This window comes from Tachypleus tridentatus, chromosome 13, assembly GCF_004210375.1.
Source record: "Tachypleus tridentatus isolate NWPU-2018 chromosome 13, ASM421037v1, whole genome shotgun sequence".
Classification (NCBI taxonomy): Eukaryota; Metazoa; Arthropoda; class Merostomata; order Xiphosura; family Limulidae; genus Tachypleus; species Tachypleus tridentatus.
Window position 1 is genome coordinate 30,150,599 of NC_134837.1, and position 24,308 is coordinate 30,174,906.

The 24,308-nt window shown below is 30.0% G+C and overlaps 2 protein-coding genes across 9 annotated transcripts in view; one reads left to right on the forward strand and one right to left on the reverse strand.

Moving 5' to 3' along the window:
• Nucleotides 1-1,418: 1,418 nt before the first annotated feature.
• Nucleotides 1,419-22,773, forward strand: Edc3 (Enhancer of mRNA-decapping protein 3). Its single transcript, XM_076483340.1, has 7 exons — nucleotides 1,419-1,670; nucleotides 6,134-6,310; nucleotides 9,169-9,326; nucleotides 10,550-10,876; nucleotides 14,619-14,772; nucleotides 16,934-17,154; nucleotides 19,128-22,773. The coding sequence occupies exons 2-7, from the start codon at nucleotides 6,147-6,149 to the stop codon at nucleotides 19,475-19,477; spliced, it is 1,374 nt and encodes a 457-aa protein (XP_076339455.1). The 5' UTR covers nucleotides 1,419-1,670; nucleotides 6,134-6,146; the 3' UTR covers nucleotides 19,478-22,773.
• Galt (Galactose-1-phosphate uridylyltransferase) overlaps nucleotides 17,554-24,308 on the reverse strand; it is a 39,715-nt gene continuing 32,960 nt past the window's right edge. For 6 of the 8 annotated variants that reach the window (XM_076483343.1, XM_076483347.1, XM_076483346.1 and 3 more), the window contains exons 11-12: nucleotides 23,861-23,915; nucleotides 21,580-21,767 (exon numbers count right to left, since the gene is read on the reverse strand). In XM_076483343.1, coding sequence (XP_076339458.1) covers nucleotides 21,712-21,767; nucleotides 23,861-23,915 — 111 coding nt within the window. In that variant the 3' untranslated portion in view covers nucleotides 21,580-21,711. Of the gene's footprint in view, nucleotides 19,496-21,579; nucleotides 21,768-23,860; nucleotides 23,916-24,308 lie in introns of those variants that run through there. The other 2 variants (XR_013021860.1, XM_076483342.1) reach the window with 2 other exon arrangements.

The window sequence follows — 24,308 nt, forward strand, 5'->3', positions numbered from 1 at the left end:
GCGAAATTTAAAAACAAAACAAACAAACCCTCTCAATTTACAGAGCAGACAAGGAATTGAGACGGTCTTGGCTCACTGTTGATCGTAAATACGATTTTAATTAGTTCATGGTTCCATTTTATTAAGATTTGGGACCCTTTTCAATTGGTGGTTCGGGTGCCTCACACCCGTTGCACATTATGTAGCCTTGGCCTTAACAAAACCGACGAATTATTGCTTGCCCACATGTTGAGTTTAATTTCTCAAAGCTGCTATCTTAGTAGGGACTGTAGAGACTCCATCTTTACGTCCAACGCGACCAAAAAAGTTCCCTTCTGTGCACATGATAAAATATTTTCTGATTTCATTTTTAATTCTGCTTTCTTTATCTACTGGAATATGATTCTCAGATTTTCAGTTACAGATTCAAACATGCGAAGAAACACAAAAATTGCATCGACATACGATATGCATCTTTCTAACCTCAACCGCTTTAGTGTAAGCTCAATTAACATCTCGAAAGGTTAGACACATTATACAGATCAACGACATGGTGAAGAACTCATACGAGATATCGCTTGTTTTAAAAGAATTTTTAGCTCTGCTCTCATCATCAAGTTAAACTTGCCAGTGTCCAGATGCCTAATTTAAATAACTTTTTCAGTTAAAACCTTAAAATATATCCAGATATTCATCTGTTTGTAGCGATTTACGTGAAATGAGTCAAAGTGAATTACCACATTCATCCATCTGAAATCAACAGATAAACTGATAATCACCACTAAATATGACCAAGCACTATCCAAAAGTTGAATGACTCGTCTTTCAACATCCACTATGTTTCAACATTGACCATATGTATAGTGCTCCATTGGTATTCTCATAAAATAAACAAAATTCAATGAACTGTATTTTGCTGCACTGTGTCTAGTTTTTGTACAATCCTCAACTAGCGATCTCAGATGTGTTGGTGGCAACGGGCTTGCTTTTAGCACATTACTTCTAGCATCAGTTACTTCCACGTCGTTTATAACATCACGTATATGTCACTGAAGTTAAGCATTCAAACAATCTACCGTCAGTTTAGGGGTACTTTAATCGAAAAGCGGGATTTAACTACAACTCGTATATAGCAATATTCTCAAAAGTAAAGAATGCGATTCTTTTGTTAATAATGAGACACGAATAAAGAACTTTGTATCCATGGCCCACTTAAATATATAATTCTTATTTCTTAAGATTAAAATGAATTTTTTCATCAATAATGTATCTTTTTTTTTGTTAATCCTATGTTAAGCCGTAAACCCAATAATTTTGATTATTTGATTTGATGCTTATGTAGATGAAAATATTTGTATTTAGAATATTTGTGAATGACTTCGGGTGTTTACATATTAATATACTATATTTGTGAATTTTGTGTTTTTGAACATCAATAATTTTGACGCCCTCTAGTCGGTAAATGGTTGAGATGACAGTTTTTCATCACACAATGAACCTTGTTTTTATCGTGATTTAAAAAATATAGCTTGATTTTAAATTGGTAATTGTATTGTAATTCCAATACAACTAGTTTTACTAATTGTTAAGTTTGGAAGAAAACAATTTCTATCGACAAAGTTGTTCTGGAACTTAGTAGAACCAGAAAAGAGAACCCAGGAGAACGTTTTGCCTGATTTAGTGATGAGCTGGTGTGTGTCAAATATTGCTATTAGTTTCAGGTTTTTAAAAATATATAATTAATATACGTTAAATATTAAATACTTGTTCTTCAATTTAATTATTTTTGTAACTTATTTATAGAGTTTTAACAAGCGTTTTTATTTAATTTTTCTAATTGTGCAGATTTTGCAGCAGTCTGAAATTCATGACATATGGATGTTTTCAACTAAAGTAAAAATATTTGGTTTTGACCATGGAATTATGGAATATATTTATCTTTTAAAATTTAAAAGTCTGTTTATATTTTGTCACAGATAAGACACAAAAGAAAAAATTAATGTGTTAGGGGTCTGTATATTTAAATATTTTTATTAGATATTTGTAATTTGTTTTAATGTAGTTTAGGTGTGATTTCACTTGGAGAACTAGATTTGAAAAGAATGTATCAGTTAGTACTGAACCATTGGTTACTTTAAGTATACAGAATGTATGATTTTGGCTGGACTTTTAATAAGCTTTTTATGCTTATAATTTCCTTTTCCATTGATCTGATACTGTGGTGTATCATAGTGTTACATATGGTTAGGATGAAAAAACATTCTCAAAGCAGATTGTTACATATACCTAATGGGATAATTTTGATACTTTAAGAAGGTGACATTAGAAAAAATTAAAAAAACAAATGTCAAAAGCAGATGAATACATGCAGGTTAGTAACAAATTCTGTGTGTAGTTACAATATAAGTATCTTGAACAAAACACACAAAACATGGTGACAGAAGTTGTATCCATGATAAATGACCAAAGTACAAAACCAAAAAAATTAACTTTATAAAAACGAAGAAAATTTAAAATTAAAACATGTACTTCAAAAGATACTTAAATAAATTTATCAGGTAGTTTGCTTTCTCTTGGGACTGAAGAATTTGAAAAATATAGAGGGTTACTTTATTCAGCATACCAAGAATCCTATAAATCTTTTTTTTTTTTAATGTGCTGGCATTTAAATTAAGATTATGACCCTGATGAAAAATGTGTAGTGAAATTGTAAACTAATGGAGGTTTAATGGAAGTTTTTTTTTTTTTTCTGCTTCTGAGAATCTCTTGATATTAATTTTGGTTTTAAAGAATATAATTAAAGACAAAATGGGGGGTCAAACTTGTAAAATTACTTGAATTTCAGTAGAGCTAGCATTTATTTTAATGAAGATTTTTTTTGTCTCTCTCTCAATTTAAAAGTATCTGTTTTAGGCAACCAAATTTTCAAGTCATAACACTAGGACACACACATATTTTCAGATATTAAAACATAGACCCATTGTTTTTGGAAAGATATAAATATTCCTTTTATTCAAAAAATAAGCTTCATCAAATGAAAATGTTTTTTTCTTGCATTATTGCTTCTGAAGATACTGTTTTTTGGTTTCCTGTAAAATTATGAGTAACTGACATTCATATTCACCTTTGTGTTAACTTGAATGCATCATGATAATTGAACTTACCATTTGCATTCAGTGGTTTCTCTCTGTTTTGGTGGAATCAAAATCACTTGTTCTGTGTGCATTTGTTACATCATTTCATCTGTTGCAACCTATCTTATGATAAAGCCAACTTTAGAGGAACTAGCATAGGATATATTGAGTAATTCCATACTATGTAATAATTTCCTTACTCTGATAAAACAGTTTGCATCTGTTGTTTCATGTTTGTCAAAGGCTCAAAGTTCTGAATATAAGTAGAAGAAAAGTTAATGATTACTGACAAAATTGAAAACTTGGACATTTGTGTATTGATATTTGGACAACACTCCAAAAACGACTGCCTTTAACTGGGACAGCTGGCAACCCTGCATCTGTTAGTGCCCTTAAATAATCTCAAGTTCAAATACAGATAATTTATTTTTGCAACTGTAGTAGGTTGTGAGACATAAGGAAAAGATGAACAAGGGATAACACAAAGCACCAAACACTTTAAACTTAACTTCAAATCACAATATTGGACCATAAATGTATAGATTTTCATATTACAGTTACATTTGATCTTTCTGTTCCATTTAGATATGGTCAGTATTTTGTTTGATTACTTCTGATTTTGTGTTTCATCTTTTACCTTTTCTAAGATTAATAACATGAGAGTTTTAGTACTGGCAGTGTCTTTCTAGTAAAACAACTTAATAGGGATGTGAGAATATAAATAACTTGACATAAATTGTGTATTGATGTTTAAATGCTTTGTACTGAACCATAATTGTTTATTTAAAAGTTTTGCCTTTTGTAAGACTAAGTGTTCTACAGTGTTATTACCACAAATGATGTCATTGGTTAATGTCACATAAAGTAATTAACTAATCAGAATTATGAATAAGTCAATTTATGTAGGAAAATGATCTATTGATAGAAATTAATGTTTCTGATTATTACTGGTTTTAAGTATTCCAACTAGCCAATTTTATGAGAATAATTAGTTGATTTCAAATTCTACTCATTATGTAGCTCTATATATATTATCATATCAGATTTACACTGTATAACTTTTAGATAACATAACAAAAAGTCTAATTTTTAAAGTGATTTGTAATGAATTGAATGCTTCTATGGTATATTAGTTTTTACCATTGGACATTGTTGTACCAATGTAAATTTTATAAGTACTATAGCTTAGGCCAATGGCAGTAATAAAAACAAGGGTAAAAAAAAAGCAGTCTAGTAAAAGACAAAGAAAATTATACAAACAGGTAAAAATAAAAAGTTCCGTATTTTAGGTATGAAATGACAAATTCCAAAATAAGTATTCTCTTCTATTGTTATTATTGGATAACCTATATTGTTTACTTGCAATTGTTGAACAATAATTGGAAGCTATTGGTGAGAATAACAGTTTAATTATAAAAGGTTTTGACTTTTTTACCTGCTTTTCTAATTTCTTTGTCTTTTTTTTCTGACTTGTTTTTTTTTCATGATATTTTCTGTTGCCTTTTAGATTCAGTTTAGACATGTTTCTGGAAAAGCTGTAAACCTGTTTATAACTTTCTTACATTTTAGAATTTTTCCAGTAGAAGTCATTAGAATATATTAAATTTAAAAGTCTGTTTGTAAATGTTTTTCAGAGGTTTGTGTTTTTGAAATTTTGATAAAGTATTGATTAGCTTAGCCTGTGAAATATTTTTGAAGACCATTTCAAAATGCAATGGATTGAAAATATCTACTTATGTATCATTATCATGGACTTTTAAAGCACTAGATACATTTGAATGAACCCTAATTTTGAACCAGTTTACAAAGTCACAGGTATATCTCTGATCACATTCAGTAACCTGGGTGTTTTTTGAAGCTGGTTATGCTGCTCATGTTTCATTATTTGAAAGTGAATCTAAATTTGCATACAAGTCACAAAGCAGTTATAGATGTGTTGTTATTTTTGGACTTTTAAGTTTAAAAACAGTGTATTAATAACTAAAATTACCTTTCTCATGTATTTGTAGTTTATTGTATTTAACTTGGTTTGTAGCTTTTGTTGACTAAAATGAAAATAACCTACCATAATTTTCCAAGTATAATATGCAATCTAAATACAAAGTCAGATTTATTTTATCACTATAAATAATACATACCTATACTTTTGTAATATTGTGGTACAAGTAACCCTTTGATAAGAATGTTAGTGTCTGTATAATGTCTAATTGCATATTCACTATAGTGCTTACTATTTTTGTAATTATAGCCCGAAATTAACATTAAAATCCCATTTACAGCTGGTGTTCCTTACTCATGGTCCTCTGCAACAGCTTTGCTATAGTGGAGTACAGTGTAAAATTTCTAAAATGCTTCATCTATGTGCATACTTAGGTTTTAATTTTATAACACTGATTTAAAAGCACATCATGAAATCAGAGTCCATTACAATAAAGCTACCTTGGTAGATAATGATAATGAAGATATCAGTGGTGATGGCATTTACGGTGATGACTAGTGGGTATTGAAGTTGAGTCAGCTGTTTGAGGACAGTGATTTGGACTTGAAATATGTAGATCTCACCAAAAATTATCTGTAGTTTTGAATATCAGATGTAATGTAGCAATAACTTGTTTTATATTTAAAACAGTTTTAAATGTGCACATAAACAATTCTTAAAAACCCCAAGGCTTAACTTTTTAATCATTTCATTTCAAAAATTATGTTTAAAGATACTAAAAATGAATGAAAACAGAAGACAATTTTCCTTTGTCTTAGAAACAGGGAAAGAGTTAATAAGGCATACTATCGAAGTGCAATGTTTTTGTAAGTATACGTTATTGTTCACAATGCGTGTTACCAAAGATGGTCTGGACTGGTTGTGAAAGTTTATTATGTTTGGAAAATTACAATAAAAGGAGAAAAACAACTTCAGAATATTTTTTTGAAATCTAGTTTGGAATTGTAAAATAATAAATTTTGAATTATAGATGCAAAATTTGAAACTTTTTTAATAATAGTATAATTTTATGTTCTTTCAGAATATAGTACAACATGGGAGATCGCTGGATTGGTTGTGAAGTAATTGTTGACTGTGGTGATACTTTAGGAATCTTTCAGGGTCGGATATCTGAAGTTGACACTGAGGATCAAACTATTACACTTGTGGATTTTTGTAGAAATGGGGTTCATTCTCAGTACCCCCATTTAATTGTCAGGTAGGCTTAGAATATGTGTATTGTGTTCCTCATGTTGCTGTTTGTACTTGTATTGCAGCTAATGATGCTCCTTGGTGAATGGTGCTGTCTCCATGATTTAACAAAATATGTTTGTGGACCACTCAAGGATAAGCAATCTTCTTACTGTTACTCTCAGTTTGAGTATAATGTATTCTTCAATGACTTATACTTGTGTTCAAATTTTACCAAATTTTAATCTATATACATGTTACAAAAATTGAAAAAAGCTAGGAACAGTAATCTGATTTCATATTGTGGAACTTACGAGTGAAAGATGTTTGCTGCTATTGAAAATGAAGTTGGCTCAGTATGGCCAAGTTGTTAGGGAGCTTAACTCATAACCTTATGGGCTCTGGTTCAAATTGCTGTCATATAAAACAGGCTTGCCCTTTCAGCCATAGGGGCATTTTAATACTATGTTAAATCCCACTATTTGTTGATAAAAGAGAAGCATAAGAGTTGCTGGTGGATGGTGATGACTAGCTGCCTTCCTCCTAGTCTTACACTGCCAAATTAGGGATGGCTAGCACAGATAGTCCTCATTTAGCTTTGTGCAAAATTTGAATCAAACAAACCAAAATGAAACATTTAGAATTGTTAAGAATATTAGTATTACATCAAATAGATGTACTTCACAGAGTCTCTGAAAGTGTTTTGTTTTTGAAGGATAACTGAAACCAGAATTAAGAATAACAACTACTTTGAGTTCTTGCATTTGAAGCTCATATGTCATGCAGTGTTGTAACCTACAGAGTGGATAATTCTGTTTGTTGCTCTTGATGATGAGAAACTCAGTTGAAATAAAAAATACATCTCAGAACAGTTGCTATGAGTATGAACACTTTTGTTGATAAGCATTGAACAATGTTTCAACCTTTGTAGGTTATCTTCAGGAAGGTCAAAAACACTGTTCGCTGCTTATCAATAAAAATGTTAATACCCATACCAGCCATTTTGAGATAGAGTTCTGCTTGTTACCTATGGCATGCACACATTTTACTGAAGTCATGAATATACAAATTACAACATTAAGTATCCATTATGTGACATCACTTTAGTGTCTACTGACTGATTGACAAGCAACACACTACATTCTATTGTTGCATGTGGTTAAAACAGGTTACCCCTACAGGCAACCTTTAGTCCCCTTTTGGGGAAATGAGATATTTCTTTATCTTTTTGAGATAGTGAGAGACTTGAATGAACAGAATTATAGTAATATTTGATGCATGATTGCTTCTCGTACAGTTCTTTATTTTCTCTATACATATGAAACATTTTGAGCCTGTAATTGATTTACCAAATTAATGCAATGTGTAACTAAATGAAAAACTTGTGGATGTTAGAATCTCATGTAAAAACAGCATATGTTTACAGGACTGTATCAAACTATTGATTGTTGTGATATACAAGTTTTGCAACCTTTTAAAAAAAATAAAATCTATCCTTACTTGTCTCCTTTGGTGTAGTTTTGCTCCTCTTGTGGGTTGGCTTTGTACCATTTGTGGGTCACTGTTCTGTGTGAACATATCACTTGTGCTACCTTTGGTACGTTTTATGTATTTAGACTTCTCTACCAAAAGTAAATTTTATAAAATGTAACTTAAAAAGAATTTATAAGCTATTGTTGTGGTTACAAAATTTAGTTATAGTGTTTAATTTTAAAATGGATTATACACAAATATATCATGTAAATTTAACATTTATTGATAATATTTTTTCTTCTGTCCAGTTAATAGTAAAGACATGACTAACACTAAATCTAGACTTTAATTCATTTGACTATTAACAAGTGGCTAGTATAGCTTGGCAATTAGTGGAATTTAGTAATCAATTAATTGGCAGGCTCATTAATAGATTACATTCAAATAACCAATTATTCTCACAAGACTTAGATATCTGGTAAGAATGAAAATGCTAAATTTGGTCATTTGGATATTTTCATGAGTCATGACACAAATTGATTAACTTGAACAATCTTTAATTAATCTCAAATAATAATGGTATTCATTCAATTACTTGCATAGTGATTGAATTCAGTAATAATGGAAAGCACTAGTTTCATTTAATTGATTATGTTTATGGTGTTATGCATAATTTTTGGTAAATTGACTATTTAACATGACCCTAATTAATACAATCAATGAGTATAGGTAATTGATTGAGTTAATTTTGTAGCTTAAGGTGCTGACTAGTTCAAATGTTACATAGCTGTGACAAAATTTAAATATTTATTTTGTTGTGGTAAGTTCTCTTCTAAGAGAAAGTAAGAAATCTTTAGAACTTGAACCTACTCTGGATAGAAGTTACACTTCGAACAATAACACCAAGATTGTTTGTTCTTATAATAAAATGGAAACTTCTATAGCAGTAAGCATATTAAGTAACATGTGGCTAGTTGTCAAATTTGATGTCATACTAATTATTAAAAATTATAAATTATTTAGCTTATCCATTCTTCTTTAGAAACATTATACATTGAAAGCAATAACAGAAAACAAAAAAATTCATGTTCTACATTTATGTATGTGTGTCAAGTGCATAAATATATATGAGCACTGAGCATATGTGAAGTGCATAATTTTCCAAAGACTAATAAAGCCTTTATATGATGTAATAAAATTTAACTTCAAACTCTGAAAATAGAGAATTTGTCTTTAAAAAATGTTTTGGTTTAATTAGAAAAATAAGCATTTTTGTTAGTATTATGCTGTAAATTTTAATTAGTTCTTAGTTAATTTTGTTCATAGAGTCAGCATATTAAAGGTTAACTGCACATTCACGAATTGTAAGTTACATTAAAGTTTTATAGATAGTTTTTATTTCTGCTTTTTCAGTTCACAGGATATCTGTGATTTAAAAATTCTTCGCACTGCTGAGGATTTGGAAAAATCCTCTCATAATCAGGTGGATCATTGCAAAACTTCTAACAGCACAGGAACTGAAGAATCATTTTCATCTCCAGCCAAAGTGGAAGAACATAACAAAAGGAGAGGTAATGAAAAATTTACTTTTTATTTCCAGTGTTTTACTACAAATACTGAGTCTGTATGCCTTGAAATGGGAAGTATTTCATTTTTGGCATTAGTTCTTGTCTTTACTTTCTCTCACCACCAACCAGTGATATGCATTTGGTAGAATAGACTCCATTCCACTTCCAAACTATTCCTTGATATAGTTTAATTTTGAGGTTTCTCTTATCTGATTTTTTATGCTGGTGTTCCAAAACTTCCCAAAGTGGTTGAGTTAGATAGAAGTTGAGAATAGCTAAGTTGTATTTTGAACATTGTATCAGAGTACTGCTGGATATGTCCTTTAGTACAGCATAATACATTATTGTACCAAGAAAGACCTGTGTAAAACTCTGGCAATTCAACATTAATCTTTACCAAAACCGTAAGTCCAAAATAATTATAAGACTTCACTCTAGTACTTTTGTTAGATTTTCATCAGATTCATCCCACTGTAAATAAAATGATTATTTGGGTTCATTACTTTACTTAATGACTTTTTTTTAGTGTTTTTCCTACAGTTTTCATATTCCATACATCATGTTTTGCTTCTAAGCTTGTGATGAATGGCTTATAGGTTGAGGTCTATCTGTGAAACCTAACAGCATGTGATTCCATTTATGCTGTGAATTTTCTATCCTGTATCTCTAAACTCTCATCAAGATTGTGGGTGATGAAATGAAAATTGTATACAGTTTTGCCACTTGTTATATCAAATAATCAATTTTCTTGAAAGGAGTGAACTCTTATGTACCTTTTTATTTGATTAGGTGCTGACATTTATAAACATATCAGAGTATCATTATTTGCAACCACTTTCAGTGTTAAGTTTTAATACTCTTGATAATACAACTTATGAATCCAGTATGTCTGTTTTGGGTATTAAATGGCAGATAATGATTGGCATAAAAAGTAGCCAATTTTATCTCTGACTTAGTTTAGTGTGTGAAGCAAATTCCATTATTTAAACTGAAAATTCCCAATGTACATTTCTGTTCTTGCTTCTTTAATGCATTATCATTTTTTTTCAGTTGGATTAATAATTACTTAATTGTATTTTGATTTTTGATAGTGGTTCAGTGAAAGCCTCATTATACAATTGTTGTTTTGTATTTAATATTAAACTAATGAGCTGCTTGTTGTAAGTATTTTTAGATGCTGCAATTACATAGAAGGTCTTGCTAAAACTACCATATTTATATTGCAGGTGATGGACGTAAAAAAATAACGACACCAAAAAAGTTAGAAGGTAAAAAACGTCTTAGTGAACGGGATGAAGCGTGCTTTAGTGCTCCTGTAGACAGCTATATTTTGGAGCATGAGTTTGACTTTGAGAAAAATTTAGCTTTATTTGATAAGCAAGCTATTTTTGAAGAGATTGAAGCACATTCAAAACCTGATGTTGTTCGTCTAGTGGACACTAACATACGTCAGACAGCGAAGTACAGATGTGATGAAAATATTCTTTTAAGTGAACCAATTACGTATAGAGAGATATCTGTACCGTGTGTTGTTGAAAAAGAATATGTTACAGGTAGGATAAAGTTTCTAACATTTCATTATTTCAAGTCTTTAATTTATCATTAAGCACCTATCAACTGTACTTAATGGACTATTAAAACAGTTGTGCTTCTAAAACAACTTGTGTATCAAAACAGATTAATATCGTATTGTATTGTGTATAGATAAATACAGTTTAATTGATTAATCAGTGCATAATCAATTAATCAAAATAAGGATTTAATTGATAGATCAAAATTACAGTGAAATCATTTAATCAAAATAAGATGTTCCCAGTTATTACTGTTTGTTATTATTACAACAATTGATTATCCAGAATTTTGATTATAGTAACTTTCATGAATATAACCAATAAGTTTAAGTTAGGATTAAATTAATTATCACAGTAAGCATCAACTAATCAAAAATTGGGATTTTTAATTATTGTTTTTGATTATTCCATTAGTTAAATTATTGCTATTTTCTTCGTTCAGTTATTAAACCACAAAGCTACTAAATGGGCTATGTCTTGATGATGAGAAACCCACTTGAAATTAAAATGCATCTCAGAATGGCTGGTATGGGTATTAACATTTATTGATAAGCAGAGAACAATGTTTCAACCTTCCTAGGTCATCTTCAGGTTAACAAATGGGCTGTCTCTTCTCTACCCAATTTATTCTTGTAAATTTGTATTTTTTTTACTTCTAATTTCTTCAGCTTTGGTGATTTGGGGGGTTTTGCTTTAATTCCCATTGCCACCAAATTTGCTTGCCCTTTGTTATGGCAAATCTGTCACTAACTTTGAACTGCTGACTAGAAGGAAGGAAACTTTCTAACAGCACCAGCCACCAACTTTTTCTCGTTTTTTTTTTTCTTTTTGAATTGATGTCCAAAGGGAAAGCAACTGTACTAATTGATTTATCAAATGCAATCAGTTAATGATGCCCTTTGTTGATCAATTAACAACTGCCACTAATTGCCCAGCTATATTTGTGTATTTGCATTTTTTTCAACTAAATGTTTTTGTTAACTTTTTACCACTTTTTGAGTAACCAAGTGAAGCAGTAAAGTCATATAATCCCATACTTTTTATCATTTAGTTTAACCTTATCTTTAGAAGGGCAGAAATCTACAATATATTTGTAAATGATAATGCATAATGCTAAAAAAAAGTAGCCAATTTTGTCTGAAACACTTTAAAATAAATTAATCTTTTAAGAGTTTGGCAAGTCTGGTCAATTTCTTATTCCTTAAAATTTTTCTTAAGTGTATGGTATGGTTTGATGAAAACAAATAATTGGAAATGAATATGAAATACCCACATTTATCAGTGCCAACATTTATTAATGAATAATCACCAGTATAACTTTATGTATTGAAAACTTTGCAACTTCAAAATTGCTAATTCATCAAAATTTATATTATAAATTGAGGCTTAGCAAACTATCATAGCAGAAATGATTATCCAACTTCAATAACAGGTCTCCACGTATTTTAGACTATATTATTTTATGTATAGTGCTACTTCAAATATAGGTCTTCCTGTATCCTAGACCATATTTTACATACAATGACACTTCAACAGTAGGTCTTCCTGTATCTTAGACTGTGCTATGGTGCTATTCCAACAGTATGTGTCTACATACCTTAGGCCATATTATTTTATGTATAATGCTATTCCAACAATAAGCTTCCATGTATATTAGATCATTTTACAATTTGTGCTACTCTAACAATAGGACTTCATGTTTTATGACCATTTTACATATGGTTCTGTTACAACAATAGGCCTTTATGTATCTGAGACCATATTACTTTACATATAATGCTACTCCGACAAAGGTCTTCTGTATCCCATACTACAATACTTTATATAGTGTTAGTTCTATCCTAAACCATATTATTTTACATATGACACTACTACAACAAAGGCCTTCCTATTTCCTAGACCATTTTTCATATAATAAGAGTGATGGAATTCCTACTGTCATGGTAAACTGAGGTGACTAACACTTAAAACTATGAACTATTTAATCATAGAATTTTGGTAATTGTTTTCAGGAACTATTTAAATAATTATACAAACTTCTCCAGAATTGAAAAGGATGTCAGTAAGAGCTGTTGGTGAATCACTTGTGTATTATGTGACCTAAGATGGTATTTTAAGTCAATGTGTAGTGAATGGTGTTAGAAACATTAAGAGAAAAGTAAAGACATTTAAGAATATGGGATTATTGTCAAAAATGAATAATCATTAGATCAAAAGTAAAACTTTTATGGTAATTTGTAAACCAGTGAAGACAAATTAGTTTTTTACTTAAAAAGTAAATGACCTGTGCTGTTGATTGGTCAAAAATAACTTCTAGTTCAGTTACTGATGATGAGGTTTTCATAGGAATAAAATCTATATTGGAATTACTAGATGCATATGGAACTATATATAGATAGTTATATTGTAATCAGTTGATACAGTTTCACTACTAACATTGTGATTAAAAATAAGAACTTTCACTCTACACATGCTTTAAGGTTTTTTTTGTTAACTTCAAAGTTGTATATTTTTTTCACTGATTTCTGGTATGAATCACATTTCATCTTAATTTTAACTGTACTAATTACATCTTTAAAAACGCATTAATACCTACTACTATCAGTAAGTTTAGAATTACATGCAAATGGGTTTTTATTTACTCAAGTTGCATCAGTTTTATTGTTAAGCCTGGTTGTGGTGAGAACTTACTTTTGATTAGTGCCAGCTTTACTCAAGACCAAAGTGTTATGTTTGGCAGTTATATTCTGTGCACTGGTAGATTTAATTGTGAAAGAAAATAAAGAGAATGTTTATCTGAAATGTGTCACTGCTCTTGTTGTCTGTTTTCTCCAGTGAATTTCAGATGCTAGGTAGGGTGTCCTTAATACTGTTGATAATGAACGTTGTTGCAAAATGTACTTCTGAAAGATACAGCCACTAGGGCAAGAGATGGATAACAGGCAGTATGCTTTCAAATTTAAGCATTTGGTCATAACACCTTTATACAATGTTGAGAGCTTGGATTGCACATGTAATTTGTCTCATTTTAGGCCTGAGAAATGTTGGATAATTATTCCCACTATATGTTATGATTCAGTTATGTTTGTTTATGTATTGTTTGTGAGATATAAATGAAATAAGGATTTGTTTTTACATAATTAATGGAATGACAGAACTATTTGGGATAAGTCATTATAAGGTTAGATGAATGTTAGAAGTAATTTCTGAAACAATGTATACAGCTATAGTTGTGATATTATGTTTTGTAAAATATGTCAATGGCACAGTAAAAGTATTTGTATGAAATTGTAATCCAGAAGGTTTTATCAACAGGTTTTTCTTTACAGTGATTGTCATATATAACAATTTATTCATTATTGACATATTCTCCTGCCTTAATGTGGTTGTTTTTATTATTTGAACAGTTTATCTTATTAGCAACATATTTTCTACTTTATAGTGGTTATTTTTGTCAAATTGAATGTTTAACCTTATTGTAAACATGTTGTTGTATCTTACGGTGGTTTTTTCTATTAGTTAAATAGTTTACCTTAATGTCAATATATTGTTCCTGTCATTTGAGTAACATAACTTATTATGAACATACTGTTGTACGTTACAGAAATTATTTCTATTATTTGAATGATGTACCTGATTGTCAATTTTCAGAGATTGTCTTTTAAATAAAGTGTTTCTGCTTTAATACTATACTTCATTCTTGTATATTTGGAAAACTATTTAGATACTGGCTTGGTGGTACCAAGTATAACTAAAGAGCTGCAGTCTCAGTTAATAGAGGCATCTGATCGCTTTGGTTTCTCAACTGAAAGAAGATTAGAGATGGCTGGTCGAGCTGCTAGTGAGATGGTCCTCCAATTGGCTGGAGGCAACCACAGGTAAAAAAACCAGTAATAGTAATTAATATAAATAAATCATTCTGAGTACATGTATACTTCCAATTTTTTGTTATTGCCGAGGTATAAATCGACTAGTCCATAGTACGTTTTCCACAAGTACCAAATTGAAGTATTGATAAAGCTATTTGATAGACAAACTAGCCTAAAGTGTTTCATATTACAGAAGTAGAGTGATGAAAAAGTAAAGATAGACCATAGGAGTAATGAAAAGTTTTAACATAATCACTCACTGTTTTTATGTAGAGAAGTATTGGAAAATGAAAGTAAAATTTAAACAAGAACATACTACATCAGTGAAGTTTGACATTTAAACAACTTGCTATTTAATACAAGAAAAAAAATTAATGACCTTTTATAATTGACTTAATATTTATTACAGGTACAGCTCGAAATAGCTGAAAAGTGATTAAAAAGGGCATAGTAAAAATATAATTAGGTGTAAATAGTAAAAAATTATAATGGAACTTTCAGAGTAGATATAGAAGGTTTGAGAACCTTAATCAGGTGCAATTATCTGTTAGAGAAAAGATGATCAAGTTATGGTTGTCTCTCTTGAATCCTAGTGGTGGTTGTCTTTCCATTGAAACAAAATAAAGATGAATTGGGTGACAACTGTTTGATTTGGGCAACAGTTTTTATAGAAGACCTTAGAGAATTTACAATGGTAGCATGAGTAGAATAGGCTAATTTTCTTTTTCAGGTCACTTTAACACAATCTGTGGAAGTCTTAGATAATGTCTGGGAAGATTGAAAAGGGAACATTTATGACTGGTTGGCAAAACGTGAAGACCAGTCATGGGTATAAAATCGTCCTTTCTATACCTGAGTCTCTGTTTAATAGGGGTTTCGTTGTGTTGATGTAGAAAGATTCCTTGGTTTTCCAGAATTGATGTGAGTCCATAATTGTTTCATTAATATTGCATATTCTGCAATGATATAATTGTTTTTCAGTTTTTATGTTATTTCATTTTTGCTCAAAAACATCTTACAGTTGTGTGTTTTAAACAGAATGACTTCCATTCCAATTTCATTACCAATGGCTTAGAAACCATCCTGGCACTGTTTCATATGTCAACATCGATCGAAACCTAACTCTGATCTATCCTTGACAAAACGAAATGATTCAAGATAAATACAAAAACTGTTTATGAAATACCATGCTCCTGTAAACAGATCTACATTATAGAGAGTAAAACATATTTTGGGACAAGAATAAAAAAAGATAGACAATTCATGGCTACCATTGGTCAGCACTTATGCACTCCATTAACCATGACCGAGAACAACCAACCAATCACAACACCCTATTCTTAATCCTTCCAAACAATATATACTCTTCTCCCACCTGTAGTACATGCCATTCTGAGCTGAAGACTAAAGGTGTCCTCAATGTTGCCCACTCTTCTGTTGTTACTTTTGTATAACTTTGGACCTGCAGGGTCTTCTTTATAATCGTCACTCGTTTCATTTTAGTTTTTTTATCATGAATTATCTGGTTAAACTATCTGAAAAATCATGTATTTCTCTTGTTTAAACAGGTTTTGGGATAACACTCTGCTGGTATTGTGGTTACTCAAGGTTTTATAATCATCATAAGTAATGCTGATGGATAATTTTGTAATTATATATTACATTAACCCAGTACTATCCAGTCTTGTTTTACATTTTGTCTGTCAAGTGTGTGGTGTACTTGTAAACCACTCATAGTGGTGACAAGATACTGTTTTGTAGAACATATACATAAGTTCAGTAACACTGTGGCGACTAATATTCATAAATCATAAGAGAATGTTGTGAAGGGATTACCACCTTTTAATATGAGAAAACTTATATACCTTCCTGAAAAATTTTGTGCTGGGAATGTTTTTAAATTTAACTCGCCATACTAATTGAAGTGTAAAATATTGTATCAGTTTTTTTTTTCTCCCTACACAGAAGTATCACAAAGTGTTACTATATAGTTATTTGAGTTTTTTAACACGTTTCTCATACAGTATATTAATCAGTGATTGTGTGTATTAGTGATAAGTCCTTACTTATCAGTTATAGTGGTGATAACTATGTGTAGCAGACTTGTGATGTTATATTAAAGAAAATGGTTTCACTTATTTCATTTCTTAATATTATTTTTTACACACAGGTTGAACCCTCAGAATTCCCATCAGAGGCCCACAGCAGTTGTGATATGTACCTCACACCAACAAGGAGCACAAGCTGTAAACTGTGGCCGCCATCTTGCAAATCATGGTGTCCAAGTAACAGTTCTCCATCCTGCAGTACACGAGACAGAAGATGCTTGGTTTACGAAAGAACTTAAGTTGTTTAAGTTGACAGGAGGGAAGACAACTTCCAGTGTAGCAGGTGTGTGTATCTAACCTATATAAAAGACAGTGTACCTCATCCCTCTTCATTTCTAAAAAAATAGGAGTCATAAAAGCTAAATGCATTTATCCAGATAGAATAGTTTGATTGCTGTTGGCCCACTGTGATTTTATTGATGGGGTACAGAAGGGGCTATGAGGGGTGCTTGCCATGAAACCTTTTAAGTTTAGTGAATGTCAGTAGAATAAGCTTAAAGTAAAGATGTGTGGATGATTTAGCTTAAAGCCAAGTACATAAAATCTATGATAAAAGTAAATATATGGATTCAACTTTAAACCTTGAAACATTTCTGAATTAAGCTATTTTTTGTTTTAATAAAAACAAACTTTTTTAACCAATGGCAACTAAATTAAGAATTCAAAATATTTTTCCAGATTTGTTGTTTATATGTTTTATTTTATACTTTCAGTACATAGACTAACATCAATATTAGGTTATACCTTTATTTCAAAGCAACATGACACTAAAGCTATTGTTAGGACACTGTTACCAAAATGCAGTGACCTTTCTGCATATTATAAGTTATTAATCTATCAATTTGTATCAATAATTATTCTGTGAATATTCAATTAATTCATTTCATAATTTATCTTAATTTTGGTTGGCTCACAAAGAAATTTACCAACAGTTGACTGCACTTCTCTGTTGGCTAAGATTGATTTTCCAAAATTTATTTATTTCACTTAGCTATGAAAATATGAGTTTAAGAGTACACTATCAGGTGGGGGTAGTTATGCCATCATTTTTGGTTGGCTTTCCACTATTGTGTGTGTTGTACAATGGTTACCAAACTTTTTTCACTGATGACACCCTAACCCACATACCTTGATTTTCTGTTGCCACATGCAATATATTTTTCATTTAGCAAAACTCTCGCAACTCCTTAGTAACTTGCAGTGACACACAGTTTGGAAGCCACTGTTGTAGTCTTATTTGGAAACTAAATTTATACAGTTTTACTGTTAATTTGCAAGTGACATCTGTTGCAGCACAATATTTGCACTTATTAACGTGGAACTCTGTATATTTAATATTCATTAAAATACTTGTCTCTTTTTGGTATTTGCATGTTCATGGCCATGTAATGAAAGCTGTCAATAAAACATAGGTGTTCTCAAGAATTCTGTATTAAACAATAGAGAGCCTTTAAGACACTTCTTCATTGTTGGCAAGTAACTATGTTCTACATTACTAGAGTATCTTCAAAGCTGTAGGTCCATATTCCTGTTGGTACTGCTTAGCATGGCTTATATAATATTTGGCACAAAAGACCCTTCCAGCAGAAATTGAGAAACCAAAATTTTCACTGCTTACTTGCATGTATTGAAGTTATGTTTTTAACTGTTCTACCATACACATATTGTATTACTTTCTGGATTAAAAGAGAATGAAATTATTTGAATTTTGTGGAAAATTTAACACTAGTTGTTCACAGAAGAATAACTGAACTTTATGAGTAGAATCTTTCCCTATTGATGATATTAATTACTAGTAATTGGTTATTGATATAAATGTTTGGTATAAGTTATTAATTCAAAAGAAAATAAAAAAAAATATCCAATGTAAACTAATAATAATTTTAAACCAAAAGAATAACTCTTTAATAATTAATACGTACTGTTAAATTTATCACACCTGAAAAGCAAAATACAATCCAATAAAATCAGAACTAAAATGCTTAAAGAATTAAAATCATATTCTTATATATATGTTCTCTGTATTTTTATGTAGTGATCAAAATTAAATAAAACTTCATCCACCATGATGTTATTTACATGTGTGAGTTTACAATCTTTTGTTGTAATTGATCCTTACACCTTCTAAGGTGTAAAGAATTTTGAGCAGTTGCTTTAAAAAAAAAACATTTTATATGTTGTTATTTTGATTTGTTAAAGGTGTCTTAGTTTCAAGGACATACTGTATAACATACTTTATTCTTTGATTTTCTTCAGACCTGCTTCCACAGACAGTTGACATTATTCTTGTAGCTATTGATGAACACTTTGAGACTTCTGAAGTTAAAACAGACCAACATTGGTACAATTCTTCTTATCAGTGGGCCAGCCATTGTAAAGCACCACTGCTGCTGCTGGACCCATCTCCTGAGGCTAAAACAAGTTTGGACTTTGCACCTAAGTGGATTCTTGTTACCATACTTCCACTTGCCTTTCCCAGCAGCAATGCAAGCCTTTATCTGTGTGATGTAGGTTTACCAGGAGAAGTATTTAATGATGTTGGCATATGTTATGCTTCACCATTTGGGTCAAAATTTGTCATTCCACTGTATAACAAGGATAGTTAAAACAGCCACTGAAGTTTACTGTTTAAATAATGAGAAAAAAAAAAGTTTTTTTTATTATAAGGACAATGCAATATTGTACAACTAACGAGTTTCAAAACTTTTACATCCTGTATGTGGAGTCAAGCTCCTTCCATAGCAGTATCAGGAAAACTAACAACATAGTTGTACAAAGCATTTAACTAATGTATAATGCTGTGCACAGAAAATGTTATTATTTTTAGATATAAGTCAAAAAAGGGTATGTGTTTGTTGAAGAATAATTAGTACATATACTTTCAGATATAAGTCAAAAAAGGGTATGTGTTTGTTGAAGAATAATTAGTACATATACTTTCATGTTAAAAGGAAGAAATATTATCCTTTTATTTTGTTTTCTTATATGAGTAAGTTTATACTCACTCGCGTGAACTGTATTTAATGTACAAATTACAAAAGTCGTGTTGGCATGTTTATTGCTAGAATTTCTTTTCTAGACAATACAGCATGCATTATTTTCCTAAAATGTTAAAAACTCAAACATGGATGTCTCGTGGTTTTTGAAGATTGAAAACTCTCCTGAAAATTAAACCAGAAAACATACAAATAACCTATATCCAATTATTTTTTTTTTTCTAAGTAGATTTATTTTAGGTTTCCTTTTTTATATTCTGTAGTTAGCTACTGTAAATAAGTCATAACAGTCTGACTGCTATATCTACTCAAGAATAAAACTGATAAAACTTTCAAAATTCAGTATCTGTTTGGCAATTTAAGTTAGGCATAACTTTCTCTCTCTCTCATGTTTTAAGTAGCAACAATAATATTATATCCATTATGATAGTTTTACCTTACTTTTTGTTGAAATCTTGTAGTGTGCCTGGAAATTAGCTTGGAAACTGAATATTGTAAACTTTTTCTGTATGGTACATGTGTACTAATGTAAATAGTTTCTTTACTGTTTGTTATTTACCCTGGTAGGTCAGGAGTAAATTTGAGGAATTACAATAGTAAAATACAGTGTTTAATAGTCCATTATGTAACTTTGTACTAAAAAGTGACAAGAAAACTGTCATTTGTTATAAAAGTTTACTCACTTGTCCATATTCATGTAATTGTTCAGCAGAGTTCTGTGTTTTATCTAATATTTAGGAATGAGAACTTCCTATCCATCAGTGGATTTCTGTTTAATATTGCCTGTGGTTGTTAAAATTTACATTAAGCTGGGGAGAAATACTAGCACATCAAATTCATTTTTCTAATACTTTGTGTATAAATGTTTCAATATTTGACTAATCAGAATCTAATTAGTACATTCTTATCTTACAAAATGGCATATTTATAGTTAAGTGAATAGAATGACAAAAGTTATTGAATTAAAATTATAAAAAGATATTTCAAGCAACTCATCATTATATTCAACATGTTTTGAAAAGTTGAAAGTTGGGTTTAAAAAACTGGGGTGACTTATCAGAGAATGAATTTGAAATTGTTTGTTAGAAGAAAATCAAAGTGGTTGAGTCAACATGAGAATTTATTAAAAGGGTTGGTTTACTAGAAAAAAGTTTCATACACAATACGCAATAAACATATGAAATATACTTAATGAGAGTGCACTTCCTTGGACACTTGCAACTACTAAAGTATGTAGGTAACTTATTAAATTTTACAGAATCACACCTGTTAACTATGAAAAGACGAGTGCACCAGAGAGCTTATAATTTTCTAAATATTTAAGGAAAGCATGTTTCTGGAAGTTTTGGAATAAAAACATTTGGACATTTTTCACCTTTGCTTATTTTCATCTCTGAATATTTCATCAGAATTAAAAAGAACCAGTTATAAACTGTTACAAACTTTGGTGCCTTTGTTAGATAATCTTGTATATTTCACATGTTTCCTATTACAGTTTGATCTTGTTACTGGTAAAACTTCATATTTTTCTCTTACGTGAATTTTGAAAAATAATATTTGAAAAAAAAAGTTTTATATTGTCCTTCATGATTAACAACCATCAGAGGAACTTGTGTTGTTTATTCTTTCAGTAGAACCACTGGAAAGTTAAGGGTTTTGCAAGTACAGTTGTAATGAGACAGTATTAAATGAAAAGAAATATTCAAAATATGTTTCTTTATGAAATTAGTTTATTGTAATTTTTTAAGCAAGTTAGGAGGTTAACTTTGCAATACATTAATTAATCATGGAAACATATTGTAGTTATAAAGAACTGTGAAAACAGGAAGTATTGAGATAAATTATTAAACACCTCCACATAAACAATCTGGTTTTCCTTTATCATTTCTGGTAAAGAAACCTGCAAAATTTAGTTATTTCACTATTAGTTACTTATTGATGGTTTTTGTACTTTGAGACTAGCTAGTACACTTGAGTGATTTGAATAAAAGCAAAAGACTGCCTTATAGCTTGTTAACCTTTCAATGATTTAACAAAATCATAATGTGTGTAATTGTGGTTATAACTGGGTTTTAGAAATAACATATAACAACTCATGTTAAAAAACCTTTTCAAAACTGAAACATGAATTACATAAATGTACCTCTAAGAACTAAAATGTTTTATTGGGCACGTGCCCAAAATCAAGAAACTTGCCTGTTCTACATATTCAATATCATATTATTAAAATATTCATGTGAGAAGATAACCTGATAATTAGTAGTATTAAATAAAGCAAACAAATCTGAAATGTTAAATTTGATGAAATACTCTGCAATATTCTCCTAAAGAGTCAAAGTTGTGTATAAATTTAAATGGTTTTGTAAAGGCTAATGTTTTTAACGACATCTAGGTTTATAACTCATATTTCAAACCTACAATGAGTGTTTTGAGTAACGTTACAGAAAACAAACTTTTAACCAACAAAAAGTTATCAAATTCCAACTTTAAGTAACTTAATATTACAGAAATACAAAATACAGTCACTGACAGAAACTCAAAATAATTTCCATAGTATTACAGTAATGTTTGAAAAACTGTTTTATATGCATTCCAAAGAAATTATTCTGATGTACTTAACACTCCTACGAAAAGTGGGGCCTAATAGGCCCCAGAGCAACTTGAAAGGTTATTAATATTAGGCTAATAATTTTGTATTTAAATGAAATTGCCATTTAAATCCATTAATGAATGGATTAACGAGATTCCCACTGTCCCTATCTACTATCTAGCGAAACCACAGCCAGGGGAACGGGCTTGAAGAAATCAGGACTAGAAACGTCTTTTCGTAGGAGTGTTAAAGACAATGTAGTTTGATGTATTAATTTAATCTCTTTCAATAAATGAAATTTGTTCATACACAAAAATACAACCAAGAGTTCTATTTTCAACATGGACAGTCATGTGTACTTGAGCATTACAATATTTTTGTTTTAGACACTTAAATCTTTTAGTATAAAAATTAACAGACTAGATTCTTCACTTTGGGGTATAGAAAGTACAATTAGTTAAGTTTTTACATGGACAAAAAATGTCATTGTACTGATGTTTTGTTTTTTTTTGTGTTGAAACTATTTTCTTCTTTAACACAATGAAAACTAAAATGCTTTGAATAATATTCTAATCCCCTACATAGTCTTTACTTGTTAGTAAAGCATTAATTAAATTTTGTGCAAGTGTGATGTTTTTTAACAACAGATTTGCCAAACTTAAAACTTGATTTAAAGTTATGTACTTAATCACATACAGCAAAAGTTCATATGTGATACCACAAAATGATACATATAAAACTTTTACAAAAATATTTCTCTTTACGTCTGTAGGATAAATACTGAGGGACTGATTTATGATGTTTGTAAGCGGCATGTCAACCAATATTCAAGTTACATGAGGAAGTGTCTCCATAGAAAGGAACATCATTAATACATTTCATGATTTTGAGTAGTACAAGGTTAATTATCCCTTTTATTATTATTTTATGAAATTTTGCAAATTATTACATTATTAAGGAATGATTTTTTTTCTTCCCAAATTTATGCACGTTACTTCCATCTTGATTTATATTTGATATACCAGCCTTACGGTATATACTATTATGTGAACTGATCAAATTCTTCGATTCTCTTGCAATTTTAATATTTGTTACTACAAATAAGTTTTGAAAACTGAATTCTTTTTTTGGTATATGTTTGATTTGTACAAACCATTTCGTAAGAGTATTGAAAAATGAAAGAAGAAATAAAAACTGTAATTATGCAACAAAAAATGGCAAAAAAACAAAGATTGAATATTTAAGAACTGTGCTTTCTTTATGACAGAAAAAATGCAATAGATTAGATAATCTGAAAAACTTTTACAGACTTTATCTAATACATTTTGGTACTAATTACGTGTATCAAATAGGTATGTTGAACATAAAATTAGGTTGATGAAAGCATGTTCAAAAAACTTTACCATTGTTGTGTTCTGTGAAATGAACTTCTGGAAGCTCACGTAATTTTGCTGCTGCCTACAAAGAAAATGAAAAAATGTCAACTGAAAACATTTTATCACTAGAAATTATTTTGATTTTATCATACTTGATTCCAAGAATAAACAGCTTGTATTGTATGCTACAATTCCCAAATTCTAATGCTTGTGTCATAAATACTATTTTGTCTTATGTGGAGTTTGGGACATTGATTGCAAAGTGTAATACATCTTTTCAATTCTTTGTTTGTAAAGTTTTATTTCAAATGATTCGGTTACAATCTCTATCTTTTCAGTCTGTTTAAAAACAGTATTTATAAAAGTAAGTTAGATATAGTTTCTAAACTAATTTTTTGTCTGAAATTCTTATCAAAACAAAAAACAACTGAACAAGACTGAAGCTAATCCAAAAAAAAGTCACATAAATGAAAAA

Bases quoted from the DNA above. Each gene is read 5' to 3' on its own strand.
- Edc3 (XM_076483340.1), top strand. From the start codon at position 6,147: ATGGGAGATCGCTGGATTGGTTGTGAAGTAATTGTTGACTGTGGTGAT. The intron at 10,877-14,618 runs GTAGGATAAAGT...AAAACTATTTAG, and splicing joins TGAAAAAGAATATGTTACAG to ATACTGGCTTGGTGGTACCA. The intron at 14,773-16,933 runs GTAAAAAAACCA...TTTTACACACAG, and splicing joins TTGGCTGGAGGCAACCACAG to GTTGAACCCTCAGAATTCCC.